The sequence below is a fragment of the Condylura cristata genome, unplaced genomic scaffold (genome assembly GCF_000260355.1).
Source record: "Condylura cristata isolate star-nosed mole 26May11 unplaced genomic scaffold, ConCri1.0 scaffold00015, whole genome shotgun sequence".
Classification (NCBI taxonomy): Eukaryota; Metazoa; Chordata; class Mammalia; order Eulipotyphla; family Talpidae; genus Condylura; species Condylura cristata.
This window is the reverse complement of record NW_004567116.1, coordinates 38,910,454-38,937,448: the sequence shown is the minus strand read 5'-3', so window position 1 is coordinate 38,937,448 and position 26,995 is coordinate 38,910,454. Positions and strand designations below refer to the sequence as shown.

Sequence of the window (26,995 nt, the reverse complement as noted above, 5' to 3'; positions counted from 1 at the left end):
GAAATACAAATTGTAGATCTGATCAGGGACTTGTATTTTGCATATATAAACAACTTTTAAACTTAAAACAGACACAATGCATTTTCTAAAAGTGAGCAAAAGATTTGAATGGCTATTCAGAAAATATAGAAATGGTGAATAGGCACAAAGATATCATTGTTTACTTGGGAAATACAAATGTAACCACAGTGAAGAACCATTCACACCACTAAGATGACTAAACCAAAAAATTTTCAATACCAAGTGTTAAGAATGTGAACAGTCAGAAACCAAATATACTGCTGGTGGGAATATAAAATGGTGCAGCCACTTTGAAAAATCAGTTTATCACTTCCTCAGCAGGTTAAGATCCAGCATAAGATACCATAAGATCCAGCAATTCCACTTTTAGGTACACCCCAGGGTAATGAGAACATGTTCACTTGTAAAGGAGAGGGTCCAGAAGTAGAACACATATGTGAATAGTCACATCTAAATGATGAGGCCCCACAAAAGATCAAAACGGGATAAGAGTTTCTAAGATCTAACAGGTAAGACACCAGCATTCATCCTTGTGGGACCCAAAGGTTCGTAAGTCAGATGCTCCTTTGTTCTGGGACCTTCTCTGTGCTTCTCTTCATTTGGCTTTTAATTCATACTACCCTTTGTAATAAACTAATAACTTAGCAAGTAAACTGGTTTCCTGAGTTCCTTATGGTGTTAGCAAGTGAACAGAACCTGCAGAGGGGAGGTGTAGGAACTTTCAATTGATAGCCAGTTAGTCAAAAGCAGACATTTTCTGGGTTTATGATCAGCATCTAAAGTCTGAAGACAGGGATAGCATAAACCTCCAGTTTATAGCCAGTTGGGCAGAAGCACAGGTAAGAGCCTGAGGCTTGCAACTGGTGTACCTGAAGTGGAGGGTGATCTTGAAAGACTGAGCCCTTAAACCATTGAAACCTGAGGTCATCGCAGGATAGCTATTGCTGGAATTAAGTATTGGTGTGGGGACACCTTTACATACCTATTTGAACTGGCAACAGGAACCCCACAACAGAACTAGGGGACAGCCAGTGGTGTAGGGGTGGTGAGAGAGTTCACAAGAGACAGAATGGGAACAGAACAAGTAGACTGACAAAGAACACTGATGAGGGGAGCAGCTGGCAAGACAGGTGAGGTCTGTGCCATATGGGTCACTTCCCTGGCTGGGAATCAAACTCTTGCTTAAGCAGTTGGGGCCAGCCTCATAGTGCTGTGCTTTTAACCTGTTGTATAATTAATTTTAGATTAGATATTCTTTACCAAGATGTAAGGCACATTTCTATCACCTAACTAAGGTATTGCTATTTGAGCTATTTTATTGGAATGTTGGAAAAGCTGTGACACATTGTTTCTATGGTTTTCTTTTTTTTTTTAAGTTGTGTGTTTTTAAAGATTTATTTATTTATGTGTAGAGAACTGTGGTACAGACCAGAGGTGCATGGGCAGTGAGAGTATTCACCAGAGACAGAGTGGGGAGCAGAACAGGCAGACTGACAAAGTACATTGCTGGGGGGAGCAGAAGGCCAGCCAGGAGAAGTCTGCGGGTGCCATGTGGGTCACCTCCAGGGCTGGGGATCGAACTCACACTCAAGCAGCTGAAGCTAGCTTGCAGTGCTGTGTCTAACCCATTGCACAACCAGGGTGGGCCCCTGTTTCTATGGCTTTCAAAGAAAAAATACATCATGACTTTTCTGACAACCTAATACTAATAAACATTTTATTTCCTGTATTTCCAAATTTTAGTCTTAGAATAGAACAAACTATTTCCTAGGAAACTCCTCTTAAACTTTTCCTCTTATTGAATTTATATCTTCCATACATGCCTTTATCCCCAAGTTATTTCTTGTTTTCTAAAATAAGGTTCTTTTTGTTTGTTTTATTAAAGGCAGATTTTATTTATTTATTTTTACATCATTCTTGACTTTTGTGCATTTTTTTCATCTTGGTTGTAATCCCTGTGGACTTCCCACCACCAATTCACCCGTTTGCCATCACCATAGTGCCATGCACTTTTCCCACCCCAGTTTTGATCCCATTCCCCTCTCCACCCCCTGTAAAATGTCTCTGGTTTATTGTTGTTTGTTGTTTTTCATTTTTACTTTATTACAATTGCTTTTTTTTTGTTTCCCCTGATCCCTTACACTCCTGCTATGAGTGAAACTATCAGGTATTTTTCTTTTTCTTTCTGGCTTATTTCACTAAGCATGATCCTGTCCAGCTCCAACCATAGTGCTGCAAAAGGCATCTGTTTATCTTTTTGATTGTTAAGTAATATTCCATTGTGTTTATATACCACATCTTCTTAATCCAGTCATCTATTTTTGGGCATTAGGGTTGATTCCATGTCTTCCCTATTGTAAATAGAACAGCAATAAACATGGGGGTACAAGTGTTCTTTTGAATCAATGTTTTTTATGCCCTTTGGATAGATAACTAGGAGTGGGATTGCTGGTCATATGGAAGCTCCATTTTTAGCAGTTTGAGAAACCTCCAAATAGCTTTCCATAGTGGTTGTGCCAGGTTCTTTTTTTTTTTTTAATTAAGCATCACGTTCTTGTTTCACAGATGCCATATTATCTCCTGTTTCTGACATTAGTAATATTTTTAGGATTTTCTTTTGTTCTATGTATCATTGTTTCCCTTTTCCATTGTGTTTTGTTTTCTTTTGTTTTATAGGCTTTTTCTGGATGCCTGGTGTGTGCAGGGCTTATTGACTACTGAATATAATTGTATAGTATAATATGGGAACTCTGACCTCAAATATTAATATCTGCATGTCTTTCTCTCAGGCCAGTCATCCTTTCAGGGAGAAATATTCCAATCTCCAGCCTGGTGATAAAAGACTAGCTCTTAACTTTCTGAAAAAGGATTTGAATAGTTTCATTTGTTTACTCATCTAATAAATATTCATTATACACCTACAAGATACTGGGAACACTGCAATGAACAAAAGAGACAAAATGGACCCCTACTTTATACTGTTTATAACCTAGTTAAAAGTGACATCAGTTAAAATTTTCAAAGTAGCAGCATGTGCCCTGGAAAAAAATAGAGCCAGGAAAGGAGTGGGGACCCGGGAATATGAGTACTATGTTTGGAAGAACTGACATTTTTTTTTTAAAGATTTATTTATTTATTCATACAGAACTTAGGTACAGGCCAGAGTTGCAGGGGCAGTGAGAGGATTCACCAGAGACAGAGTGGGGAGCAGAACAGGCAGATACACTGCTGAGGGGAGCAGCAGGCAGGTCAGGAGAGGTCTGCTGCGCCATGTGGCCACCTCCGGGGCAGGCGGGAATCGAACTCATGCAGAAGTGGCCTTCGATTCCTAGTGCTACGCTTTAACCCGCAGCGCCACCAGGGAGGGCCAGAACTGACATTTTAAATTAGGATTTAGGGCTTCCCTGGTGGCTCAGGGGTTAAAGTCTCAGTGCTATCAAGCTATCTGTCACCAGCCACTGCCACATGAGTTCTATGCTTGGCCAAGGAGCTAACCCACATGGCACAGCAGACCTCTCCTGTCTCTCCCACTATTCCCTCAGCACTGTATTTCAATAGACTGCCTTTTCTGCTCCCCACTGTGTCTGTGGTGAATCCTCTCCCTCCCTGCACCTCTGGTCTGTACCCCAGTTCTTGTATGCATAAAGATATAAACAATAAACACAAAAAGAAAAAAGAAATCATTTTTTTAAAGTTATGACTTAATTTTTAAATAGAAATCTACTACAAGGGAAGAGGCTCCTTTTAGCAAAGACCTGAAGAAGCTGAGGGAGCATCCATGAATGAGAAAACTAAAGCCAGAGAGGGTAAGTAATGTGTTAAAGGTATACAGAAAATAGCTAAGTTACACTTGTTTCCTCAGGGTGATTTCCACATCAATTTTCAATACTCCCTCAAAATAAAGTTAGACTCTCATTCCTGAAATCACCGGAGCTATCAATGAGTACCCAGAAACCTCTAGGAAGAAACTGAAGAGGATTGTTTCATGTTGAGGGAATTATTAGTAAAGGACCCTTGTAGCAAGCCTGAATACCAGAGAGACTAAAAACAAAATCAGGTTTACAAGGCTTACAATCTAATGATACAATGGGAAGAGGCAAAGGAGGGAGGGAGAAGGAACAATCAAAGACAACACTCAAATTTGTCTGATATAATTCACAGGAAGAGAACAGAGGAAAGCGATTTATAATGTGCTTGAAAGCCCTTGCTCCTATTCCTATTACTTTCCTGTATTGGCCACTGGTGAGAATGTTAATTAGGCATCAAAGAATACAAAAATGGAAAGAGTATTTTGCACAATGTCTTGCATTAGACAGGATGGGATACTTAGATGCCCACTTAAACACTTTCAGATGAGATGCTTAACCCATCAGAATACCCAACCTGCTGAGTCAGATCACACAAAAATATACTTTACTTCAAATGGCTGAATAAAGACATACTGCTGCAACACAGGAAGAAAATGCCTCTAATAATAAAAAATTCCTCTCCTAAATCAGAAAATTTTCTAAATTTTATTTCCACCGCTCACCCAATAAAAGAACAACATAATAACTTTTAACTACGCCTTCTAAAGTCAAGAGAAAAAAAGATATAAAATGAGCTGGCCTAGAAAAAAGTACAACCACTGAGATATCACTGATGAAAGTGAGAAAGACTATAAAGGCAGACAGATTACAAAGCTTTTTGATATTTGCCAGGGCTAACAATGCATGTGACCATACACAATGACCAGAATTTATGTAAGCTACTATTCTGTTTAGACAGTACCACAATAGGAAGAAAGGATGTTGGGTCAGAGGTTAAAGTTCAATGAAGTCCATATGGAAGACTTCATTAATAAAGTATATGTCAGAGCCAAAAGCCATTTAACCTCCTGCCCAACTCACCTGAATGTTATGGTGATCTAGAATGAAAGACCTAGCTCATAGGCAAACAGCAGACATCTGTAGGGTAATTACTTTAGAGACTTTTCCAGTCATAACTTGCTTATATAAGCTACTAATTTAATTCCACTTCAGTTAAATATTTTAAAATGCCCCATGTAGGAGACAATGATGCAATTCCTGGGCACTAGAGATTTTCATTGATGAGTAAAAACTTGGTTCTTGCCCTCAAAGAGCTCATGCCTGGAGGGAGGAAGCAGGGTAAGTGAACAGTCACTGTGTACTACAGCTGTGACAAAAATAAGTATAGACATAATGACAGCTTATAGCTGGGTAATCCAATCTTATTTGGAACACTTAAAGGAATGGACTCAAGTTACAGAAAGATTTACAAAGATGATGTCTGGTGTGAAGATTTTGCTAAATCAAATGCTCTAAAAAGTTGTGAAGTATTTTCCTTATTTAACAATGACTTGGAAAGAGGAAAGGCAAAAAGTACAAAGACTCTAATTACCAGTAAAAGATTACTATTTTCCAATATTCAATGAAAAAAATGTTAGTATAGAGATTCTCCAACTTGAAAATGGGTTTATGTTCTCTAGTTTTATAAAGTACATTCTTGAGAAAATAGAAACATGTTCCCCTTGACTGTTTTATAAAATATTAGTAGATGCTCTGGCTAGCTCCTTGCCCAAGCTTACTTAAACAAAACATGTTAAAATGCCATTTGTGATTAAAAGCAGTTAATAGTGATGTAGTTTAGGTGATTAACAGAGGAAACTAAATTTAAAGTCAATTTAATATATCTTGAACTATAGTTCTTATACTTAATGAAAAGCTGTTTTAATTAAAGAGATTAGAAGGATTAAGTGAAACAAAGCAGATGTATTTGCGCTGGGCACTTCATAAGCATTATCTAAATTTAATCCTTACAACAACCTGAGATATATTTTCTTAGCAGAATAAAGATAGAGGAATATAAATATGGACTCACAGAAGGATATAAATAGGGCATAAATTCATTTTCCTGTGCTGTCAATTATCACAGCTTTAAAATATCATTTTTTATGCAAATGTTCATGGTTCTTCTGTCCCACTTACTTTCCTATTAAATTCAGCATGTCAACTGCTTAAAAAAATGTCATGTGTCCACTTGAGCATCATTCATTCAGTCATCACATGTTTTTGAGCTTATGTGATAACCACTTGAACAAGTAAAGAAACCACAAAAGGAGTTTATAATTAAATTATGGAAGACTAAACAAGTGGATCAAAATCTACTCTTATGAATAGGAGACCATTGAAATATTGTCTGTTCATTAACTGTAAGATGAACCATAATTTTATGTACCACTAAGGAAAAAGACTACAAAACAAAGTATGACATGACACTTTACAAGTTAGAATTTATCTTATATTTCTTTTTTATACTTAACATTTTTATACTTAACATTTATTCACTAGCTATTACACGTAAAAAGAAAAAAATGAGAGCAAAATAAAACACAAGGTATTGCTAACCTATTTATTCTTAAAGAGTCCAGCACTTCCCTAACTCAATCTAATATAACTCTGTTCATTACAAGAACATTGGTGATGGAGAGTTTCTTAAGGCTGAAAAACAGTTCATACGGCGACTTTACATTATATAGACAGCTACCTTACTTCCTGACTCGAGCTTTAGGAATACTGCGAGCTTTAGGAATACTGTGTAACTTCCCTGACGGAAACCCCACCTCTCCTCAAAACCATTCAGTTAGTGGTTGAGACTGTTCCACTTTTGTCTGCAAGATTTTCTTCAAAATGCCCACAACTATTTTGCAAATTTTGATGCTGGGAACCAAGTAAAGGGGGTTATCTGACCAACAACATCTGTTAAGACACTCACTTTAAATATGAAAAGAAGTTTATCTCAGAACTTATGAAATCTAGTATTTTATCCTACTACAAAAGTATTTCATACTACGAAAATTGTGTCATTTTACCGTTAAATACATCTCTTTGATACTTTAACCCATATTTTAAGAAAACAAAGGTCAAGCTTAAACCAGTTTAACATGTAGCCACATCAAAAAAAGAATCCTAATTTACTGACTTAAAATCTACATTCTGGGGGGCCTCCTTGGTAGCCTAGGGGTCAAGTATCTGCACTATCAACTCTGCAGTCTGAGATCCATGCCCAGCCAGGGAGCTAGCACACACTTGGCACAGCAGATCTCTTCTGTCTTACCCACTGCTCCCTTTACAGTATATTTCAGTAGGTCTGCCTGTTCTGCTCCCCACTTTGTCTGTGGTGAATCCTCTCACCCCTTACACCTCTGGTCTACATCCTATTTCTTCTATGCACTTAAAAAAGAAATCTTTAAATGGACAAGGCGAGAAAATAATAAGAATAATGAACAGCCATATCCCAGAGACATTTTGTAGGGGTGGAGTGGGGAATGGAATCAAAAATGGGGGTGGGGGGGCGGTGCATGGGACTATGGTGATGGCACATGGGTGTCTCGGTGATGGGAAACCCACCGGGATTACAATTGAGATGAAAAAGAAAATGTACAAAATGATGTAAAAATAAACTATTATATTAAAAAAAATCTTTAGGCACTCCCTGGTGGTGCAGCAGGTTAAAGCACAGCACTAAGAAGCTAAAGCCACTTCAGCATGAGTTTAATCCCCATCTCAAAGGTGATCCACATGGCACTGCAGACCTCTCCTGGCCCGCCCGCTGCTCCCCTCAGCAGTACACTTCGTCAGTGGGCCTGTTTTGCTCCCCACTCTGTCTCTAATGAATCCTCTCACTGCCCCTGCAACTCTGGCCTGTACCCCAGTTCTGTATGCATAAATAAATAAATAAATAGTTTTTTTTTAAATCTACATTCTTAAAAAAAATAAAATCTATATTTTTTTCTATTATCAGGCAAATAGTATGGAGTTTACAGTATTGATATAGGATTGTCAAACTTTATGGCCTATGGACAAATCCAGTTAGTGCCTGTTTTTATATGGCCCGTGTGCTGAAATAGGTTTTTACATTTTTTAAAAGGTTGGGGGGAAAACCAAAATAGAAAATAATCTTTAATGACAAATTTCAGTGCCCACAAAAAAAATGTCACTGGAACACAATCACATTCACTTAGGTACTTTATATAGTTGCCTAACCCTGTAACAGCAAAGTTGAATAGCTGTTATGTAAAGCATAAAACACTATCTGGCCCGGAAGTTTGTTAGTCCCTGGTGTAAATGATAGGTAATAGAAAAGAACAAAAAACAGAAAGATGAGTACAAGCTGGATGATCACGAAAAGTTTCTTATTGTAGTAAGTAATGCTATGTGCAACATGCCCACTGAATCAACTCTTGTAAGAATATTTATTTAACTGTGCTTCTATAGAAGACATAAAAAATCAAACAAAGGTCTTTCTATTACAGGACTTTTTATTGTGGAAGTTTTAGAAAGTTATCATGAAATATAAATTACAGTGATCGATTATTACAGATGAATTTGACATAATCTTTAAAATGCAACACCAAGCAGTAATGTAGTCATTGACAAGTGAGTAGAAATGACAACAAAAAGTGTTATAGATGCTCAGAGAAGAGACAGAGGAAATAAAGGATACAATAATCTGGATGTTTTATGGGTTTTAAAGATGAGAAGAAATTAAAAAGGTAAAATGGAAATCCCTGCAACCAAAATAAACTTGGCATGGTCAAGGGCAAGGGCAAGAAACATTTAGGGAACTGACATTGCTAGAACATAATGATGGAGAGTTGGTTTTTTTTTTAAATAATATAATATTTTATTTTTATATCATTTTGTGCATTTATCCATCTCGGTTGTAATCCCTTGGGGCTTCCCATCACCAAATCACCTATGTGCCATCACCATAGTCCAGTGCATTTCTCTCCCCCCACTGTTTTTGATCCCATTCCCCACTCCACCCCCATAAAATGTCTGGTATATAACTGTTCATTATTATTATCATTTTCTCACTTGGTCCGTTATATTCCTGCTATGAGTGAAACCATCTGGTATTTTTCCTTTTCTTTCACTAAGCAACTATGGAGAGTTTTTAATTCTAGCCTTTGACAATAGGCTGGTGGCTCTGGTTCCTACATTTTATTGTTACCAATATGCAGGTATTATCTCCTTGAAAAGTTTTCATTCTTAAATAATAAATAGTCTTAAAGATAAATTGAGAAAGGACAGAAAAGTCCAATCCTATAGAGTGTAGCGGGTCTGAAAATAACTGTTAACTGACATTTGCACTCTTAAAGTAAAAGACTTACTTTCGTTTTGGGGAGGAAGAGGAAGAGTTAAATTATCAAATTTTTATAAAATTAAGTAACAGATATGAATCTTTAAGAGGCAAAATCCTCTTGGGTTTCAATCCTATGAGTTTCAATCATGAGTATTTTAAATCTCAAATTAAGAAAAGGTATTTGTAAACACAATTTACCTAAATGTCAGTACTGAAATAGATTACATAATTTTATAAAGTGAACAGCTTTTAAAAGAAAGGGAGTACACTTAAGTACCATCTTAATGGAACTGGTGAGGAAATAACAGTTGTTCTTATAGGATGAGGCTAAATAGGTCTAGGATTTGGGTTTCTCATTCAATGAACACTTAAGAAGTCAGTGTGCCAACCACCATGAAAATGAGACACGCAATTCCTCTCTTAAGAAGATCAGTCTTAAAATACAAAAAAGAAAAGAGAAGAAAAGAAAAGAAGCAGCAACGCAGCTCACAATCTCGAGAAGACAATTGACCCATAATTACAAGTTAAAGAGATAAGTGTTTTATCTACAGAAGGTTATGGGGCAGGATGTACTGCTTACCTACTATATACAATGATGCCAACTAGGAGATAATTACCAAAACCAACAAAATTATATGATCTACTATAAGGAAAGAAGGGAGGAATGGAAACACAGGAGAGACAAAATTTTTTCCTGCCTATTTAGTGAACATGGAATAAGACCATAAATTATATGTTTTTAAGAGAATGTTTCAAATGCAAATAGGTATAAAAATTTCAAAATTTATTAGGCTGTTACTTGATGAGTCATGAGCTACACAGTAGCAGGCCTTGTCACAAATCCTCTACTCTTGCAGCAGAAGCAAAATACTGAAGTTTAACTGCAGTTAGCTATTGAAACCAAGGCACCACTTGTGTTAAAATACACAAAAAGGCCTAATTATTAACACTGAAAAGTATAGAAAGAAGGCAACCAGATGGCTTTCTGAGGTTGTGGTAACTTGAAGTGTTCATTACGAACAGTAAGAATATATTATTAAAGGAGCAGACTTAAGTTTTCTGAAACTGCATACAGGATCAGTTATTAGAGACCATCTAACCCAAGTCTTATTTTATGAAAGGGAACAATTAGTTGTCCATTATGTATCAAGTAGCATTTTAAATTCTGTAAGAAAAGTATTTCATTTTAAAGATGGGGGAATACAGGCTCAAAGAAGTAAAATAACTTACTCAGTCACTTTGAATACCACTAAAGCAAGTATTTTCTGCTGTCAAAGTATTCTTTCCATATACCATATTGTGTTAGTGATGTCCAGAAAGAATAATAATTTGACAAAAGCCACGTAACTTATTAGTGGCAAGGATGGGACTTCTATTTTCTCCTGGAAAATATTCATAACAAAGAACATGCATAGAAGCATGGTTTAAAAAAAAGAGAGAGAGACTGCTAGACTGCTAGTAAACAACTATAGCTTTCTGCAATGGTTTAGAATGACTGGATTTTCCAACATAATCTTTTTTTTTTTTAAGATCTATTTATGTATACAGAACTGGGGTGCAGGCCAGAGGTGCAGAGCCGGTGAGAGGATTCACCAGAGACAGAGTGGGGAGCAGAACAGGAAGATCGACAAAGTACACTGCTGAGGGGAGCAGCGGGTGGGTCTGCCATACCATGTGGATCACCTGCAGGGCTGGGGATCAAACTCACACTACAGCCAAGCTGTGGCTCGCTTGCTGAGCTTTTACCCACTGGGCCACCAGGGAGGGCCCTCAGCATAATCTTTTATTCAATCTTCAAAATATACTGCTTGGGACTGGTCATCAATACTGTATTTTGAAGAACAGCTAAGTGTGGCACATAAACAGATCACACTTTTAATAGAGCCATGAATTAAAACTTTAAGAGAACTATCTCGTATCATGCAGAAAGCTTTTTTCCCATCCAACAAGGTGTTTTTTCCAATCTCATAACAAAAACATAATAAGACAGGCTTCTTAGGTTAAAAAAAATTCAACTACCCAATTTTGAAGATATTAAGAAACAGTAGCAACAATAAAAAGTAAACTTTTACTCAGAAGTGCTCAGATCACGTGGCTCAAACCTGGCAAAGGGATATAAAGGAAAATGAGCATGGGGTAGAGATAGCTTCCTTTACCTTTGCTGCAGTGAAAACCAGTGCATTTGAAATCACAAAATCAGTTTCCCCCACTTGTTAATATCAACAATTGCCATTATTCATTTATTGGATATCTCCACAACAGGCAAACCCATATAAAATCTTGTATCTACTACTTAGAATTCTGTGATTTTAGGTAAGTCAATGAATATTAGTTTTCTCACTAAAATATTAACCATTGCCCTAATTTACCTCAGAGTAATACAAAAAGCACTAATAAGTACATGTCAGTTAAAGCACTGAAGAAATGCAAGATAAAAGTATAGAAAAGTACACTAATGATAAGCCAAAAATATGTTGAAAAGTGATTTTAATAAACCATAGTCTAATAATAACAGAATGTACTAAAAGCAGTGATTTTCAAATTTTACTCTTCTCAAGCACACCAACTGCCATTGATTGAATATTTGTTTCTCCTCATAATTCATGTTAAACCTTAAAATTCAATATAATGGGGGCTTTTGGGAGGTGACAGGAATCACAAGGGTTAACCCTCATAAAACGGATTAGTGCCCTTATAAAACAGAACTCTAGTGAACTCCCTTCTCTCTTCCATCATGTGAGGACACAGTGGAAAAAGATTGCTGTCTATGAAACAAGAAGCATTTCTCACCAGACACCAAATATGCCATTACTTTGATCTAGTACTGACCCCTAGAGAAGTATCAGAAATAAATTTCTATTGTTTATAAAATCACTTAATCTATAGCATATAGCAATCCTAACAAACATATGCCAGTTAAAAGCAGGGATCTCAGGACCCTCCCTGGTGGCTCAAAAGGTTAGGACAGTAGCACTGCAAGCGAGCTGCAGCTGCTTCAATGCAAGTTCCATCCCCAGCCCCAGAGGTGACCCACATGGCGGGCAGACTTCTCCTGGCCGGCCCACTGCTTCCCCTCAGCAGTGTACTTCATCAGTTGGCCTGTTCTGCTCCCGACTCTGTCTCTGGTGAATCCTCTCACTGTCCCTGCACTTCTGGCCTGTACCCCAGTTCTGTATGAATAAATAGATCTTTAAAAAAAAAAAAAAAGCAGGGATCTCAAATCTACTTTAATCAGAATAGATTCAGAAGTTTTAATTAAAAAGTTCAAAACCATGGGTTTTTGTATCATCTGGAAGCATCTACTAAAGAACAATTAAACCAGGATTTCAGGCCTTATCCAAGAGAAAATGTTGGTGTTTTAAAAAGGGACTAGATTCTAGACACTAAACCTAGAGTGGGTCCTGGTTCTGCCACAGTTAGATGGGTGACCTTTAATCTCTGAGTGTGAAACTTCTTCACTCCCTTGTGAAGCTGTGGGCAAATTAAATAACACCCACAAAGCTATGACTATAATGCCTGCCACAAAGTAATTACAAAAAACAAAGAAACTGCTATTCTTACATTATCTAGTAGTATTCTGAAATTACTAAAACCAATATGAAAAATGAAATAATGGAAACTCAAGAAAAATCATAAATTCAAAACTACCCTGAATATGCAAACAAATTAAAATAAGGTTGAATGAAGTTGAAGACAAGGGGCTATAAAAAAAATGGTTGAAAGAGTAAGTCGTATAAGAGTGTTAAAGGAATAAACTTAACCTGAGAGGAAGATAAATGGGGGAGCAGAAAAAAAAAAAGGAATATGAAAAAGCAAAAGAGTAAAAGCAGAAATAAAGAAGTATACTTTGAAGCTGGTGGGAGATTTCCAAATCAGGACTGACTGAAAAAGAAAGATGTAATCCTAGAGTATACAACTCAAATTAAGAACTGCCAGAACAACTATGGATTTAAAAAACACACAGATATTGAAGTAAAAAAATCCAAAGTCCTTATGCTACCACTATGTTTTCAGGGTGCTAAGGTAGGAAGAAGGTCTGAGTTTCAGTTTTCTCATTTATTAAAAAAATACTATCTGTGCATATTAATTTCTCTGAGTCTCAGTTTGTTCAGTTGTATAGTACAATGACAGAAGAAATCATTTCTAAGATCTCTTCCAGCTTTATGATTCTAGAGGCAAGAGAGTCTCTGTTCTCACTAACAGACTTATATGAGACCAGCCTATGTTCTAATAAGGACAGAGAAAAGAAAAATACAGGAAAGTAAGTCACTGGAGGACCATATAAGATTGATTAACATATGCTTTTTTTTTTTTTTAATCTTCACAATACTATAAAGAAGCATCTTCCCAAACAATTTGATTCTCCAGGATAAGCAGTTAACCCAAATTAAGACCAAAGCATCTATTTAAAGGGTATCAGTTACCAACAATTACGTAATCTTATAATCATATTTTCTTTTTATTTTATTTTTTTCCTACAGTCCATCATCAATTTGTTTTGACAAAGTGAGAAGTTGCACACTCCAATTAAAATTATCTGAAGCATGTGGAGTTACTAAAAAGCTAGTATTTCATATATATTTTTTTTTCCTGAGAGAGTACTGAAAGATCAAAGTTTAGTTTACAAAAGACAGTAACTAAGATATATACCAACAATAAATGCTTAATTTTACACTCCCCAGTGTAATCCTCCCAGATCCAAATAAATCTGTTTTGATCCAGTTTCCATATTCTCCTTATTCATGTTAAGGCTACCTTTCTGTCTTCCAACACCTAAATAATCTTAAAATTACCTTCCATGTATCCTTCTACTAAGCACTTTCAATTGTGGGTCCATGGACCTATCTCCTATCAATTTTCTCATTTTACTTCTGTTATTTGTCAGTTTCCACTTAATTCCCTGTTTTTTTCCAACCATTCATACCAACCCTCTATCCCACTGTTTTAACTTGCAGAATTCTCTTTTCTTTCATTCCTAGAAACCATTTTACAGTACTGAATCCCATTCTCATCTCCTTTTTGATCAGTCTTTCTTTTTCTTTCTGACTTATCTCACTAAGCATGATCTTTTCCAGCTCCATCCAAGTTGCTGCAAAAGACATGTGTTTCTTTTCTTTTTTTTTTGGTAGTTTTTTTTTTTGATCAGTTTTTGTACGCATTATTTCTTCAGAACCCAAAATTTCTCCTCCCTCGTCCTTTTCAAGAAAATCCACCAGCCCATCTAAAAATGCACTGCTGACTACCTCATACCCACATGTTCTTCCTACCCCTTTTCTTTTTACAGTCACTAGTCTCCAGAATCCTGACACCACAAATATCCTTAAAATCAAATGACTATTCAACTCTCTCTGACTTCTATAAATAACCTCTCCCAAGTTCACTGGATTATATGTTCTCACCTAAGTATCCCCTCCCCTGACACAAGGCATTCAACAACCTAAAATTCCAAAAAGCTGTCTGTCTCTTCAACACAGTTCCTCCCTTCCCTGTAAATGGTTTCACCCAAAACATTTTTTTCCTTTGTTCTTATCTTTTCATTTTATAACAGCTTATTTTTACATCATTTTGTACGTTTTTTTTCCCCATCTCAATTGTAATCCCCACGGGTTTCCCATCACCAAGTCTCCCGTGTGCCATCACCATAATCCCGTGCACTTCCCTCCCCACCCCCCTACCCCACCCCCTTTTTGATCCCATTCCCAACTCCATCCATCCCCACAAAATGACTCTGGTATATGGTGGTTCATTATTCTTGTTATTTTCTCGCCTGGTCCATTATACTCCTGCTATGAGTGAAACCATCTGGTATTTTTCTTTCTCTTTCTGGCTTATCTCACTAAGCATGATCTTTTCCAGCTCCATCCAAGTTGCTGCAAAAGACATGTGTTTATCTTTTTTGGTTGCTGAGTAATATTCCATTGTGTATATATGTACCACATCTTTTTAATCCAGTCATCTACTTTTGGGCATTTGGGCTGCTTCCATGTTTTTCCAATTGTAAATAAAGCAGCAGGTATCTTTTTCAATTAGTGTTTTTGTGTCTTTTCGGTAGATACCTAGGAGTGTCACCCAAAACACTTTAAGGTATCTCTCAATGCTTCCTTAATTCCGAGTCTTAACAAACGAAAAGATACCTTCCACCATATTTGCCCAGCAAAAATGAACCGCCCAAATCTTTCCCCTTACGCTTCCTTTAACCTGCAGCACTCCCATTGAACAAAGCCTATTCTCAGTCATTTTTCAACCTCTAGAGCCCATGGTCACTCTCTAAGCATCTCGGCTCTCCCCCTTCTCTTCTCCCCTTCTTCCCTACCCTCAACTTCTCAGCACATTTCTATTACCCTTCACAGTCTCCTTAGCTATAATCTTCACTTTTTTTTTTTAAGGTCTCTCCCCCAAGCTTTCTCATTTGTCCCTTCAGAAATTTCAGTTATCCCCTAAGAACCCTAATATACCTCTTACAGCTCTGGAAACTCTCTAGAACCTTCTGCTCCCTAGTGCTAGCCAACTCCAACCCTGCCTCAATGATTCCCTATTTTCCCTCAATATTTTTAATGCCTAGTTCTTAGTCCTCCGAAATCTTTCTTTGGTTGTTTCACTAATTCTCTTCAACTTTTCAGTCATTCCCCCATTCCCCTCAACGACCCAGCCCCTGGCAAATTTTCCCACACCTTTATCAAAAGTCTACTCTTTCCTCAAACCTCGTCCATCTCTTCTTTCTGAGGTGCCTCCTACCATCCTACATCCTCTGAGCTTCCTCAGTCTTTGCCTCATTTCAGTACTATTTGTCTTCCCATTTCTATTGACTTGGCGCTTCTCCTTGTCCCCCCAATCTGCTTTCTACTCCATCTAAACGTCTCCAGGCCGCCGCCAACATACTTTCCTACCCTTAGCCTCCGTTGGCGCTCTAAACACCCAGACACAATCCTCCAATGACTCGGGCCTGGGCTCTAGGGAGAAGGGGTACGGGTCACGTACCCCATTCGCATCTTGGTTCCGCTCTGGCTGCCCCCGCTACCAGGGAGAGGAGGACGAGAGGGCAGACGTCCAAGGTGCATGCTCTTCTCGAGGGCCGACATGAAGTGGAGGCCGCAAGTAGTCAAACTGGAGCCAAAGCTTCGTCGCACTCTAAGTACGGCTTAACCGGTCACAGCTCGCTCCCCTAGCGACGCCCTGTCGCCTTTGGACAGCACCCAGTAACCAGCAGCACCGCCTACCGCCCACCGGCTCATTAAACCCCACCCCTTCTCCTTAGCCCTTCCACCGGAAGTGCGCAACAGCCCTCCACAAAGGAAGCTGGGTAACGAAGTCTGCGAACCCCACAGACCCTAAAGGGAGAACTCGACGACCCTCGCCGGAAAAAGAAACACTTCTGAAGGCAATGCACCCTGGGCAATGAAGTCCTCGACGGGAGTACCTCTTTGCGCTTGCGCAGCTGGTAGGAACCCTGTCCAACCCAGCAGAGGTAATGTAGCAAAGCATCCTGGGTGTTGTAGTCTTTTGACGGGAAAGTGTATTGGCGCCTTGCTTACACTTTGCCTGCCAAAGACTGTTAGAGGAAGCGCCTCTTCTTCCTGCCTCCCAGGCTGCCCAGCGGCTCCGGTTGCTGGGGAACGCAGGCGCTGTGGGAAGGGATGGCGGGAGGGCACTGCTTCGGCGCTGGCGCTGGAATTGACTTGAAGAAGAACTCGGACTGGTCATGAAACAAAGAAAAGACCACAGTCCCGGAGGCGGCCGTGGCCGCAAGAAGCGAGGTAATCTAGGCGACCGAAAGTCTGAGTAAAGTGTAATGGGGTGGGATTAGATATAAAAAGCAGGACGTGAAGAATTTCAGAGACCCTTCACCCATCTTCTCCCCTACCTACCTTCCGCCCCCAGCATCCTGTTTAAAAAGAGAGGAGAAGGGAGAATAACTAGGAATCAGACGGCTAAAAGAGGGCAATTGCACTTCCAACGAATGGAAAGGAAATAGGAACTGGAAATGGCAGACAATGGACAGATAAGTGGGGCGATAGAAGACTAAAGGGATACATCAGGTGGGACTCTTCTCGAGGGAGGGAACAAGAATTTTTAGAAGTTTTTTACTTTTTCTATTGAGATAAAACTGACATGACATACTAGTTTCAGATGTGCAACGTATGATTTCATATTTGTATGACGAAATAAATAGATGGATGTCTAATTAACATCCATCACAATTCATAGTTGTAATTTTTTTTCTTGAAATGAGAACTTCTAAGATCTACTCTTTAGATAGCTTACAAATGTACAATAATGTAGCATTAACTATAGTCACGTACTGTACACTACATGCTCAGGACTTAAAACATGTTTTTGATGAAAAAATTAAACGTGTGTGCATTCCGCTTTGTAGGTTCATCTGAGACTAGAGGTGAGTAAGGTCTATAAAATCCTAATAGGCAAGGATCTTGTTTTGCATTTTTGAACTCCCAAGAACTGGCACAATATAAGACTGGGTAGAAATGAGTGAATCGTGAAACAGTCATGCAGCATGAAAGGATACAGGGAGAAACTGGAAAAAAACAGTTGTGGAGGGAAAAGGAGGAAAGAATGGGGAGTGACAAGAGATGGTAGAGTCTGAGTGGGGTGAGGGTATGTGGATCCCTGAAGGATCTGAGATGATGGAAGTGTGTAGCAGGGGGGCCATTTCAGGTTTGTTTGCTCAAGGAGGAACAAGCTTAATAAAATAAAAGAACAGGGAAATAGCTCCAACAACAATATTTGTCTTAAAAATCTAGAGCAGATAGGAAACTGAATTTGAATCTTTTTTTTTTTTTAAGATTTATGTATTTATGCACGCAGAACTGAGGTACAGGCCAGAGGTACAGGGGCAGTGAGATTCACCAGAAACAAATTGGGGAGCAGAGCAAGCAGACTGATGAAGTACACTCCTGAGGGGAGCAGCCGGTGGGTCAGGAGAGGTCTGCTGCCATGTGGGTCACCTCCCTGGCCAGGGATTGAACTTCTGCTGAAGCAGCTGCCACTAGCTTTATAGTGCTGCACTTTAACCCAATATACCACCAGGGACGGCACTGGAATTAGAATCTTAACAGGGCATAAACTCATGCCATTCACAGCAGCATGGAGTTGGAAGGGATTATGCTTGGTAAAATAAGCCAGAAAGAGAAAGAAAAATGTTGGATGGTTTCACTTATAGGAGGAATGTAGAGGAACCAAATAAGGGGTCAGGAAAATTATAATAAATTAAAAATCAACAGCAACTATAAATCAGAAACAGTCTACAGGAAAGGAAGTGGAAAGTGGATCAAAACAGAGGAGGGAAGAATACAAGGTACTGTGGTGATGGTGGACAAGTGAATTGATGGTGGGAATTTCTTGGGGACTACACCTGAAAGGAGAAGGCATATGTTGTACAAAAATTAAGAACAAAGTAATATATATATATATAATTTAAAAAAAAACAAACACAAAAACCAAAACATAGGTTGACTCTTTTTTTACATTGTAGGTAAAGAGATATTAGGAGTAGTGAAAGTAATTAGTTGTTGACTTGAATATTGAAGTCTGGAAATATATCTTAATACAATTGTAGTTTTAAGCCTTTCCTGACAGAAATGATGGATGGATGTAAGACAAAAGCATGGAAGTGTTTAATGCTGGACTCCTTATGTCTAACCACTTAAACATATACGGTGATGCTCATATATAGCCCTGTGTATGAATTTTATATTAAAAGTAGTTACCCATAAAAATGATGGTGGATCTTTTCTCCACAATAGAGGGGGGGGGGGTGTTCACTTTAGAAATCAACAGATTTGATTGTACACATTTCTGATCAAATAACACCCTGGTATATTTTCTTCTTGTCAGGTTTGTTCATTCTCTAAAGGAAAAGTCAGAGGACTAAAAAAGTGTGTGTAATAGATAATTGGTTCCTTAAATCATCTCCAAGTCTTGTTTAGAATATACTGTGAATGGAAAATAATCAGTCTTTCATATAAAACAGGGAAAGTTTTATAGAAATTCATTATTAATTGCCTCAATTATAGTTTATTGTATCTGAAATCCAGTAAATATAAGAACCAGTAAGTAGTATGAACTCAGCACTGTGCAAAAAAAAAAAGGCAAAATCTGATGTGATCGTCTCTGTTCTCAGATAGTGTGAACAGGAAAAGATCATTTAATGTCTGTTGAAATGCTGAGATATAAGGTATAGAATTAGTCTTTTTAAGATTTGAATATAGGACATTGTTGTTTATGTTTAATGATTAATTTAAAGTAGGAAAATTAGGTTAAGGCAATAACTTAAAAGCTGGATAAGCAAAATAACAGAACTTAGAGAAGAAATTTCAGCTACTTAAATTTTCCAAATTTATCTATATCATTATATATTTGTATTTTTTCAGTAGTACCTTTCAGTCAAAAAAGGAGCTTGAATTAACATGTCTTACTACTTTTAATAACCTGAGTCAAACCCTAAATATTAATTAGTTATCAAAAGTGGCGTTTGTGACCAGAAAAAGTATTCTATAATTAGCTTTGCTAATTCTAGAGTAGGTCAAATAAACATTTTGAAGAGGCTAAAATGGTTTTGTTCAAAAAGCAGATTACAATAGGTTTGAATTGAATGGGTCCACTTATAAATGGATTTTTTGAATTAGTATAGAAATTTTTTTCTCTTAAGATTTTCACATTTTCTGTTCTCTCGTATACTTATTTTTAAAATATAATACATAATATATAACATACAAGATATTGTTATTGATTAGGCTTGCAATCAACAGTGGCTATTAATAATTAAGTTTGGGAGCAGTCAAAAGTTAAACACAGATTTTTGACTGCATAGGTCACCACTTGGTGACCTATGATTTTTGACTGCATAGGTCACCCCAGGTTATTGAGTTGTCACCTGTGTATGTTTTCTCTATGTAGTATAAATTTTGACATACTGTTCCTGTATTCCTCCACAGGTTTGAGTGACATTTCTCCATCTACAAGCTTACCACCTCTGGTTGAAGGCCAGCTACGCTGCTTTCTGAAACTTACTGTTAATAAAATTATATGGAAGATTGCAAAGCCTCCTGCCTGTGTACTTGTCCGAGTGAGATGGTGGGGAGAAACATCAGATGGAACTCTCTTTTGTCCCAGGGATGCATTGCAGACTGAACCAAAAGCTGTGAGAACAACTACACGTTATGCTATTCGCTGTGGTCCAAAGCAGTTTACCTCTTATCTGACAGGTTTGGTTTTTGTCTTATCATTTTAAACCTGAAGTGATTTTGTTAGCAATAGATGTTATTATGTACTTTTTATCTGTGGTCATTGTTCATTATTGAGGAGTCAAAGAAATTTTATATTAGCTCCTATTTATTGAGAGTTTTACCTATTATTTCTGATCCTTACCCTGCTAAATAGATATTTTTTCTCTTTTATAGACAAGTATAACTGAAGTTATACTTGTTAGAGATGAAATTAATCCTGTGTAAGGTCACACAGTTCTATCAACTACAGTCACCTTTTCTGGGGGGTAGAGGGATGGCAAGAATGCTGGACAATAGGGATACTAATTCCACAAAAAATGCAGGATAGAGATCATAAACCTATTAAGAAGTTAATTTTTTTTTCTCACCATGGTAAAGCATGTGAAATCTATAGTTGGATAAAACTGAGTTTTAACCCAGTTGTGTTACTTTAAAATTTTTTTTTAAAGATTTATTTATTTATTTATTCATACAGAGCTGGGGTACAGGCCAGAGATGCGGAGGGTGAGAGAATTCACCAGGGATAGAGTGGGGAGCAGAACAGGTAGATCGACGAAGTACACTGCTGAGGGGAGCAGCGGGTTGGTCAGGAGAGGTCTGCCACGCCATGTGGATCTCCTCCTCTGGGGTAGGCGGGGATCGAACTGGTGCTGAAATGGCTTAGGCTTCTTTTGCAGTGCATTAACCCGCTGCGCCACCAGGGAGGGCCCAACTTTAAAATGTTTTAAAGAATTAATGAGACATGAAAGAGGGTGGTTATAAATCCAATAAATATTGATACATATTCTCTTATTCTACATATGCACATCACCTTATAGTCTGAGGCACTTTCACATCTGTTAATTCTGATGATTTAGTTACATCCAGTAGTAGGTAAGACAAGGACTGTGACAAGGATAAATATTAACTTACTTGTCTAAAGGCTCATAACAACCACTAAGCAATTACCCTGTGAGAGGATACTATTATGTGTTTTTTTTGCAGTATCCCCATTCCTTTCACAGCTGTGATGCAGGTACTATGATACCTACTTTATAGACAACTATAGCCTACAGAAGTAGCATATAAGTATTGGCACCAGGACACAGTCAAAGGTCTTTTAATTATATGGTCTGCGTTCTTTTCACTAAATTATTGAACAAATAGTGAAATGAACCTTTTTCTCAACTTCAGTACAAAAGTGTTCAGAAGTTATACTGTCCTGAAATAAGCTCAATTGTATATACTTGCATTGTAATTCTTCTGTAATAAATTAGGACCATGAGCATACCAAGCCTGGATGATTTATTGAAGAATATAGTTAAGGAGTTTATTCCTGTTCCTTTTAGTTCCAAATGCTTGCCATCTCTTACTGCCCCAGATGTAACACAGTAGTAAGAAGCTTGTTAGATACTCCTGGGAGGCAGGGGCCAGCCTTGCATCTATGCAAGAAAAGCCCTTTGTCTAATTCAAAATTAGAAGTGAGGAGAATGAAAGAACTGACAAATTGTTGCCTTTCTATTAAAAAAAAAAAAAAAACTTTTGGTTTTGTTTTTTTTACCTTAAAAAAAAAATCTATTGAAGTTATTTTCCTTATCTTGGTATACTAGTTTTATTCACTGTTTCATGTGAAGTATTTGTCATTATTCTTTTCTAGAACATTAGTGTTCTTTTGATCTTGGGTTCACTTTTTCATATCCCTTGAATGAGTGGTAAGTAGTTTATTGAAAATAAAATAATTATTTAAGTGAAATGCTTCCTAATACATACTCTTTCCTGCTTCCAAAAAAATAAGTTAATGGAAAATATCTATGTTGTGTTATAATTGTTTCTGATTAGATATGGCTGTGCTGGTGCTGGAAGTAATCACCAAATTCGATCATCTTCCCATTGGTAGAGTTCAGATCAGTGGACTAGCCCAGCTTTCTCCAACCCATCACATCAATGGATTTTTTACTATTGTTTCACCAACATCTAAGAAACTTGGTGAACTGCAGGTAAAACTATTTTAAAATATTTTAATTCTTTGAAGCATATTTTTGGGCAGAGATTGTTGAATCTGTTTTTAGAATATATGTGTGTACATGACTCCCATATACCATGCTAGTTCCCACTTTATACCTGTTTCATGCTGTTACCCACAGACTTACCTATATTCTTAGTCCTCTGTTGCCTACCTCAGGTCCTCAGAGTCCTTCACAGCACCTCCTCCATTCATTCTTCTCTATACTCTTTGTTAAATTCACAGTGACATTAATTATAGTCATTATTCTCTGTACCCTGTATGGTCTCCAAAATTGTGAATTAGTAGTCTCCCTTTAATATTCCCTTTAATATTAATTTCTGTATCTTCTGAGGAGGGACAGTGTTTTCTACTTTCTTTGTCTCTAACATAGTACCAAGCAGTGATAAATTTATAACTCACATAAGTGGTGTTTTTGATATATTCATTCATTCAGCTCTTTTTCTCCTAGAGATACTGTTACATTACCCTAGCTCAGGATACAGACATAAGACATTTAGGTTAGTGTTACAGAGTCAAGTAGGAGAAAACAGAGAAGAAACAAGTAGAGCACAATGTGATACAAATTATTCTATAGATAAGTGCAGGATGGTAGGAAAGAACATAGACCAGTTCCTTTCCTGAGGGAGGCTCTTTAGGAGACTCTTTGGGAATTCTGAATATTCAAATCCCTTAGAAATTTGTGAATTTTATATCTTGTCAAATGTTTTCTACACTTATATAGAAATTTAAATATATACAAAAGAAAATAATTTTTAAAAATGAGCAAAGGACATCTAACATTATATAAAAGAACCTATTAAACAGATGAAAGAACCCTTTTCAAAAACCACAAGTCCATATTTGTGTCAGTGGAACAAACAAATATAGTAGACGCCTCTAAATGAAGTTATAATTTTCTTTATTGGATTTATTATATTTTATTTTCAATATATTAAATTTAAAATGCCAAGATGAGTCTAGTTTACTCAGACTTCTCTGATAATGGTATATGTTTGAGTTAGACCTACCTACAGAACAGTTTGGAAATATACTTCAAGTGCCATAAAAATTCTTGCTGGAGCTCTCCCTGGTGGCACAACGGGTTAAAGCACCACATTATGAAGCTCTCCAAAGTCACTGCAGCACAAGTCTGATCCCCAGCCTGGAGCTGACTCAGGTAGCCCCCACGTGGTGTGGCGGCAGACCTCTCCTGTCCAGACCGCTGCTCCCCTCAGCAGTATACTTCCTCAAACAGCCCATTCTGCTCCCCACTCTGTCTCTGTGAATCCTATCACCAGCCACACCTCTGGCCTGTACTCCAGTTCTGTAAACATAAATAAATCTTTTAAAAAAAATTATTTCTCATTTATCTCAGTAGTTTCAACCCTGGAAACTTATCTTAAGGAAGCACCATAAAAAGAGAGTTCTAGATATGGAAATACATATTGAAAAGTTGAAGACAATATAACAGTATTTAAATTTTAATCTACCAGTGGGATACTTTGTACAGTATTAAAATTATAACCTACTGTGGGCTTATATATTAGATATTTTGTATCCTTAGATAAAAACAGTTATAACATATAGCAGCATGGAAAATGGTTTTGGAGTGATGGTGTTTAAGTCATATTAATAACTTTAAATATAATTTAAATTATATCCACATATATGCATATCATCAATGACTAGGGTGGGGAAGAAAAGGAACAATGAGAACCGTTTGAGTATAAAATTCTAGGTACATTTTTTTCACCTTTTAAAAAATTGAGATTTGGCCCTCCCTGGTGGCGCAGCGGGTTAAAGCACAGCACTGAGAATCTAAAGCCGCTTCTGTATGAGTTCGATTCCCGCCTGCCCCGGAGGTGACCACATGGCGTGGCAGACCTCTCCTGACCCGCCCGCTGCTCCCCTCAGCAGTGTACTTCGATGATCTGCCTGTTCTGTTCCCCACTCAGTCTCTGGTGAAGCCTCTCGCCGCCCCTAAGCCTCTGGCCTGTACCCCAGTTCTGTATGCACAAATAAATAAATCTTTAAAAAAAAAAAAAACTTTCTCAAAAATATTCTTTAAAAAAAAAATTGAGATTTAATTCACACACCATAAAATGAAGCTCAGTGCTACCCAGTACTATTTACCAGGTCTTTGAACAAGCTCAGGGCTTGGCTGTTTCTCTTAAAACCTTACAGTGGAAACCCATTAATTCCTTATCCAGCTAATAAGTATTAATAGACCAATTGAAAGTAGCCAGTTTTAGAAATTCATCCATATTATTTTGTATATCAGTATTTCCTTTTTGCACTTATACTCCATTGTAAGGATACTGCACAATTTTTTGTCCATCTGCCAGTTTGTAGATGTTTGATTTTCTTCCCCTTCTTTGAGTATTTTGAATCAAGCAATGCTATGTGAATATGTGTTTTTATTTCTCTGGGGACAACTAAGTGAAATGCTGACTGGAACATTTAACTTTTTAAGATCCCATCAAACTGTTCTCAAACTGGTCGTATAATTTTACATTCATAGCACCAGTATATAAACATTCTGGTTACTTCACATCTTCACCAGCAGTTGGTATGCTTACTCTTTAATTTCTGTAGTTCTAATGAGTATTTGCTGTTATCAAATTGTGGTTTTAGTTTACATTTTCTGATAACTAATGTTGAGTATCTTTTCCTGGATTTTTGGCCTTTTTTTTTTAACTTTTTAGGGATCCACATACTACTTTCCCCAGATAAATAAATAGTCTTGTTAGAGCACAGCCACACTCATTCATGTATGATTTGTAGTGATCTGCAGCAGGATTGAGTAGTTATACATCTTAAAATCAGGTGGTCTGAACCCTCAAATTTTTCTTTTTGGAACTTTTTCTATTCTCGGTCCTTTGCATTTCCACATATATTTTAGAACCACCTTGTTATTTTTTACAAAAATGCTTGCTGAGATTTTTGTTGAGATTCTGTAGAACCTACAGATCAGATTGGGGACAGTTGACTTTTAATCAGTGAACATACATGAACAATGGAGTATAATTCTCCATTTATTTAAGTCTTTAATGTCTCTACCATGCTTTGTGATTTGCAGTACATAGGTCTAACACATATTTTGTTGTATTTTTTCCAAAAATATCTGTGCTTTTTATTAACTGTGGAGGATTTTCAGCATAGACAGTTCTGTCATCTGTGAGTAATATATCATTTTACTGTAGATAAAGATCAATTTACTTCTTTTCTAATCCATATGCCTTTTATTCCATTTTCTGGCCTTATTGCACTGACAATATTGAGTAGAGGACTGATATCCTTACCTTGTTCTTGTTTGTGGGAGGAAAGAGTTGGTCTTTCACTATTACATATGACATTAAGTTAGATTTTTTTTGTATGTGTTCTTTATGAATGAGAAACTTAGCTCTTTCCCAAGTTTTCTGAGATTTTATCATAACTGGCACTGGATTTTATCATATTATTTTGCTCTATATGTTGGGATGATCAATTGATTTTTTCTTTTGACCTGTTGTTATGATTTACTACATCGATGCGTTTGGAAACTAAACCAGACTCTGGTTTATGTATATACATTTACATTTTTGTGTATATAAATATACACTTTTATGTATATGTTTCTGAAGGATACTCATCTGTAGTGTTTTTTTTGTTGTTGTTGTATTGTCTCTAATTTAGATGTCAAAGCAGTGAGGGCATAAAATATATTAAAATGATTTGCGAAGAGAGCTTTCTTCCCATTCTATTTTTTGGAAGTGTTTTTATCAAATTGATTAAATGGTAAAACTTAGCACTGAAGTTATGTGGTCCTTGATTTTTCTTTGTGGGGCATCTTGAATAACTAAAGAAGACAGAGAATGTCCTCAAAGTTCTATTATGGATGTGAAAATCACAGTATATATTCATGGCATTTGTGGATGACATATTGTTCAAATTTAGGATGTAATGTATTTAGGCATAGAAGGGTAGTCTGGAGATGGCATCAAAAAGGAGTGACACACTTCGTTTATGCCGAGGAGTGAAAGAATTAGTTTCCACTGGACAAGATTCCAGGGAAAATGGGACAAAGAAAGCGGTGTTCATTGAAAATGGTATGGTTAATTTTTATAAAATGGAAATTCTATAGGGCTCAGTGAAGGGGGTGGCAGAGGAGTAAGTCCAAAGGTGAGCCATGACTGGCAGAGCATGTCTGAGGTGGTACAGGAATGGTGCCATGAGAAACGAATACAGCAGTGTGTTCCATTCATTGTGTGCAAGCAGAAGCTTTAGGAGTGGCTCCCCCTTGGACTGATAGGAATTGCTAGAATGATACTCTTACTTTATACCTCTAAAGCTTAATTCATGTTTCCCTTTGCCTGAAATACTTTCCCTCAACCTCCCCTCCCCCTCAGCCTTATGTTTTTAATTCATATTTCAGATTTTAAACTCAGGTGTTTACATTTCATTCCTGCAAACCATCCTTGCCATTCCTTTTTCTTTTCTCCCCTAAGCTCTGACCCCTTTGTAGTGTTTCCAAAGGACGCAGTAAGGATCACATCCTCATCTTAGAATTTATCATTTAATATTAACAGCATTTTTTTAGAGGATAGCATATATATATATA

At 37.3% G+C, this 26,995-nt stretch overlaps 2 protein-coding genes across 3 annotated transcripts in view; one reads left to right on the top strand and one right to left on the bottom strand.

The window, feature by feature from the left end:
* PPME1 (protein phosphatase methylesterase 1) overlaps positions 1 to 16,601 on the bottom strand; it is a 49,041-nt gene extending 32,440 nt beyond the window's left edge. The window contains exon 1 of the mRNA XM_004683197.1: positions 16,147 to 16,601. Coding sequence (XP_004683254.1) covers positions 16,147 to 16,247 — 101 coding nt within the window. The 5' untranslated portion in view covers positions 16,248 to 16,601. The remainder of the gene's footprint in view (positions 1 to 16,146) is intronic.
* Positions 16,602 to 16,643: 42 nt separating this feature from the next.
* C2CD3 (C2 calcium-dependent domain containing 3) overlaps positions 16,644 to 26,995 on the top strand; it is a 100,790-nt gene continuing 90,438 nt past the window's right edge. The window contains exons 1-3 of one of the 2 annotated variants that reach the window (XM_004683195.2): positions 16,644 to 16,922; positions 20,121 to 20,390; positions 22,230 to 22,387. In XM_004683195.2, the coding sequence (XP_004683252.1) occupies positions 16,868 to 16,922; positions 20,121 to 20,390; positions 22,230 to 22,387 (483 nt within the window). In that variant the 5' untranslated portion in view covers positions 16,644 to 16,867. The remainder of the gene's footprint in view (positions 16,923 to 20,120; positions 20,391 to 22,229; positions 22,388 to 26,995) is intronic. The other variant, XM_004683194.2, reaches the window with a different exon arrangement.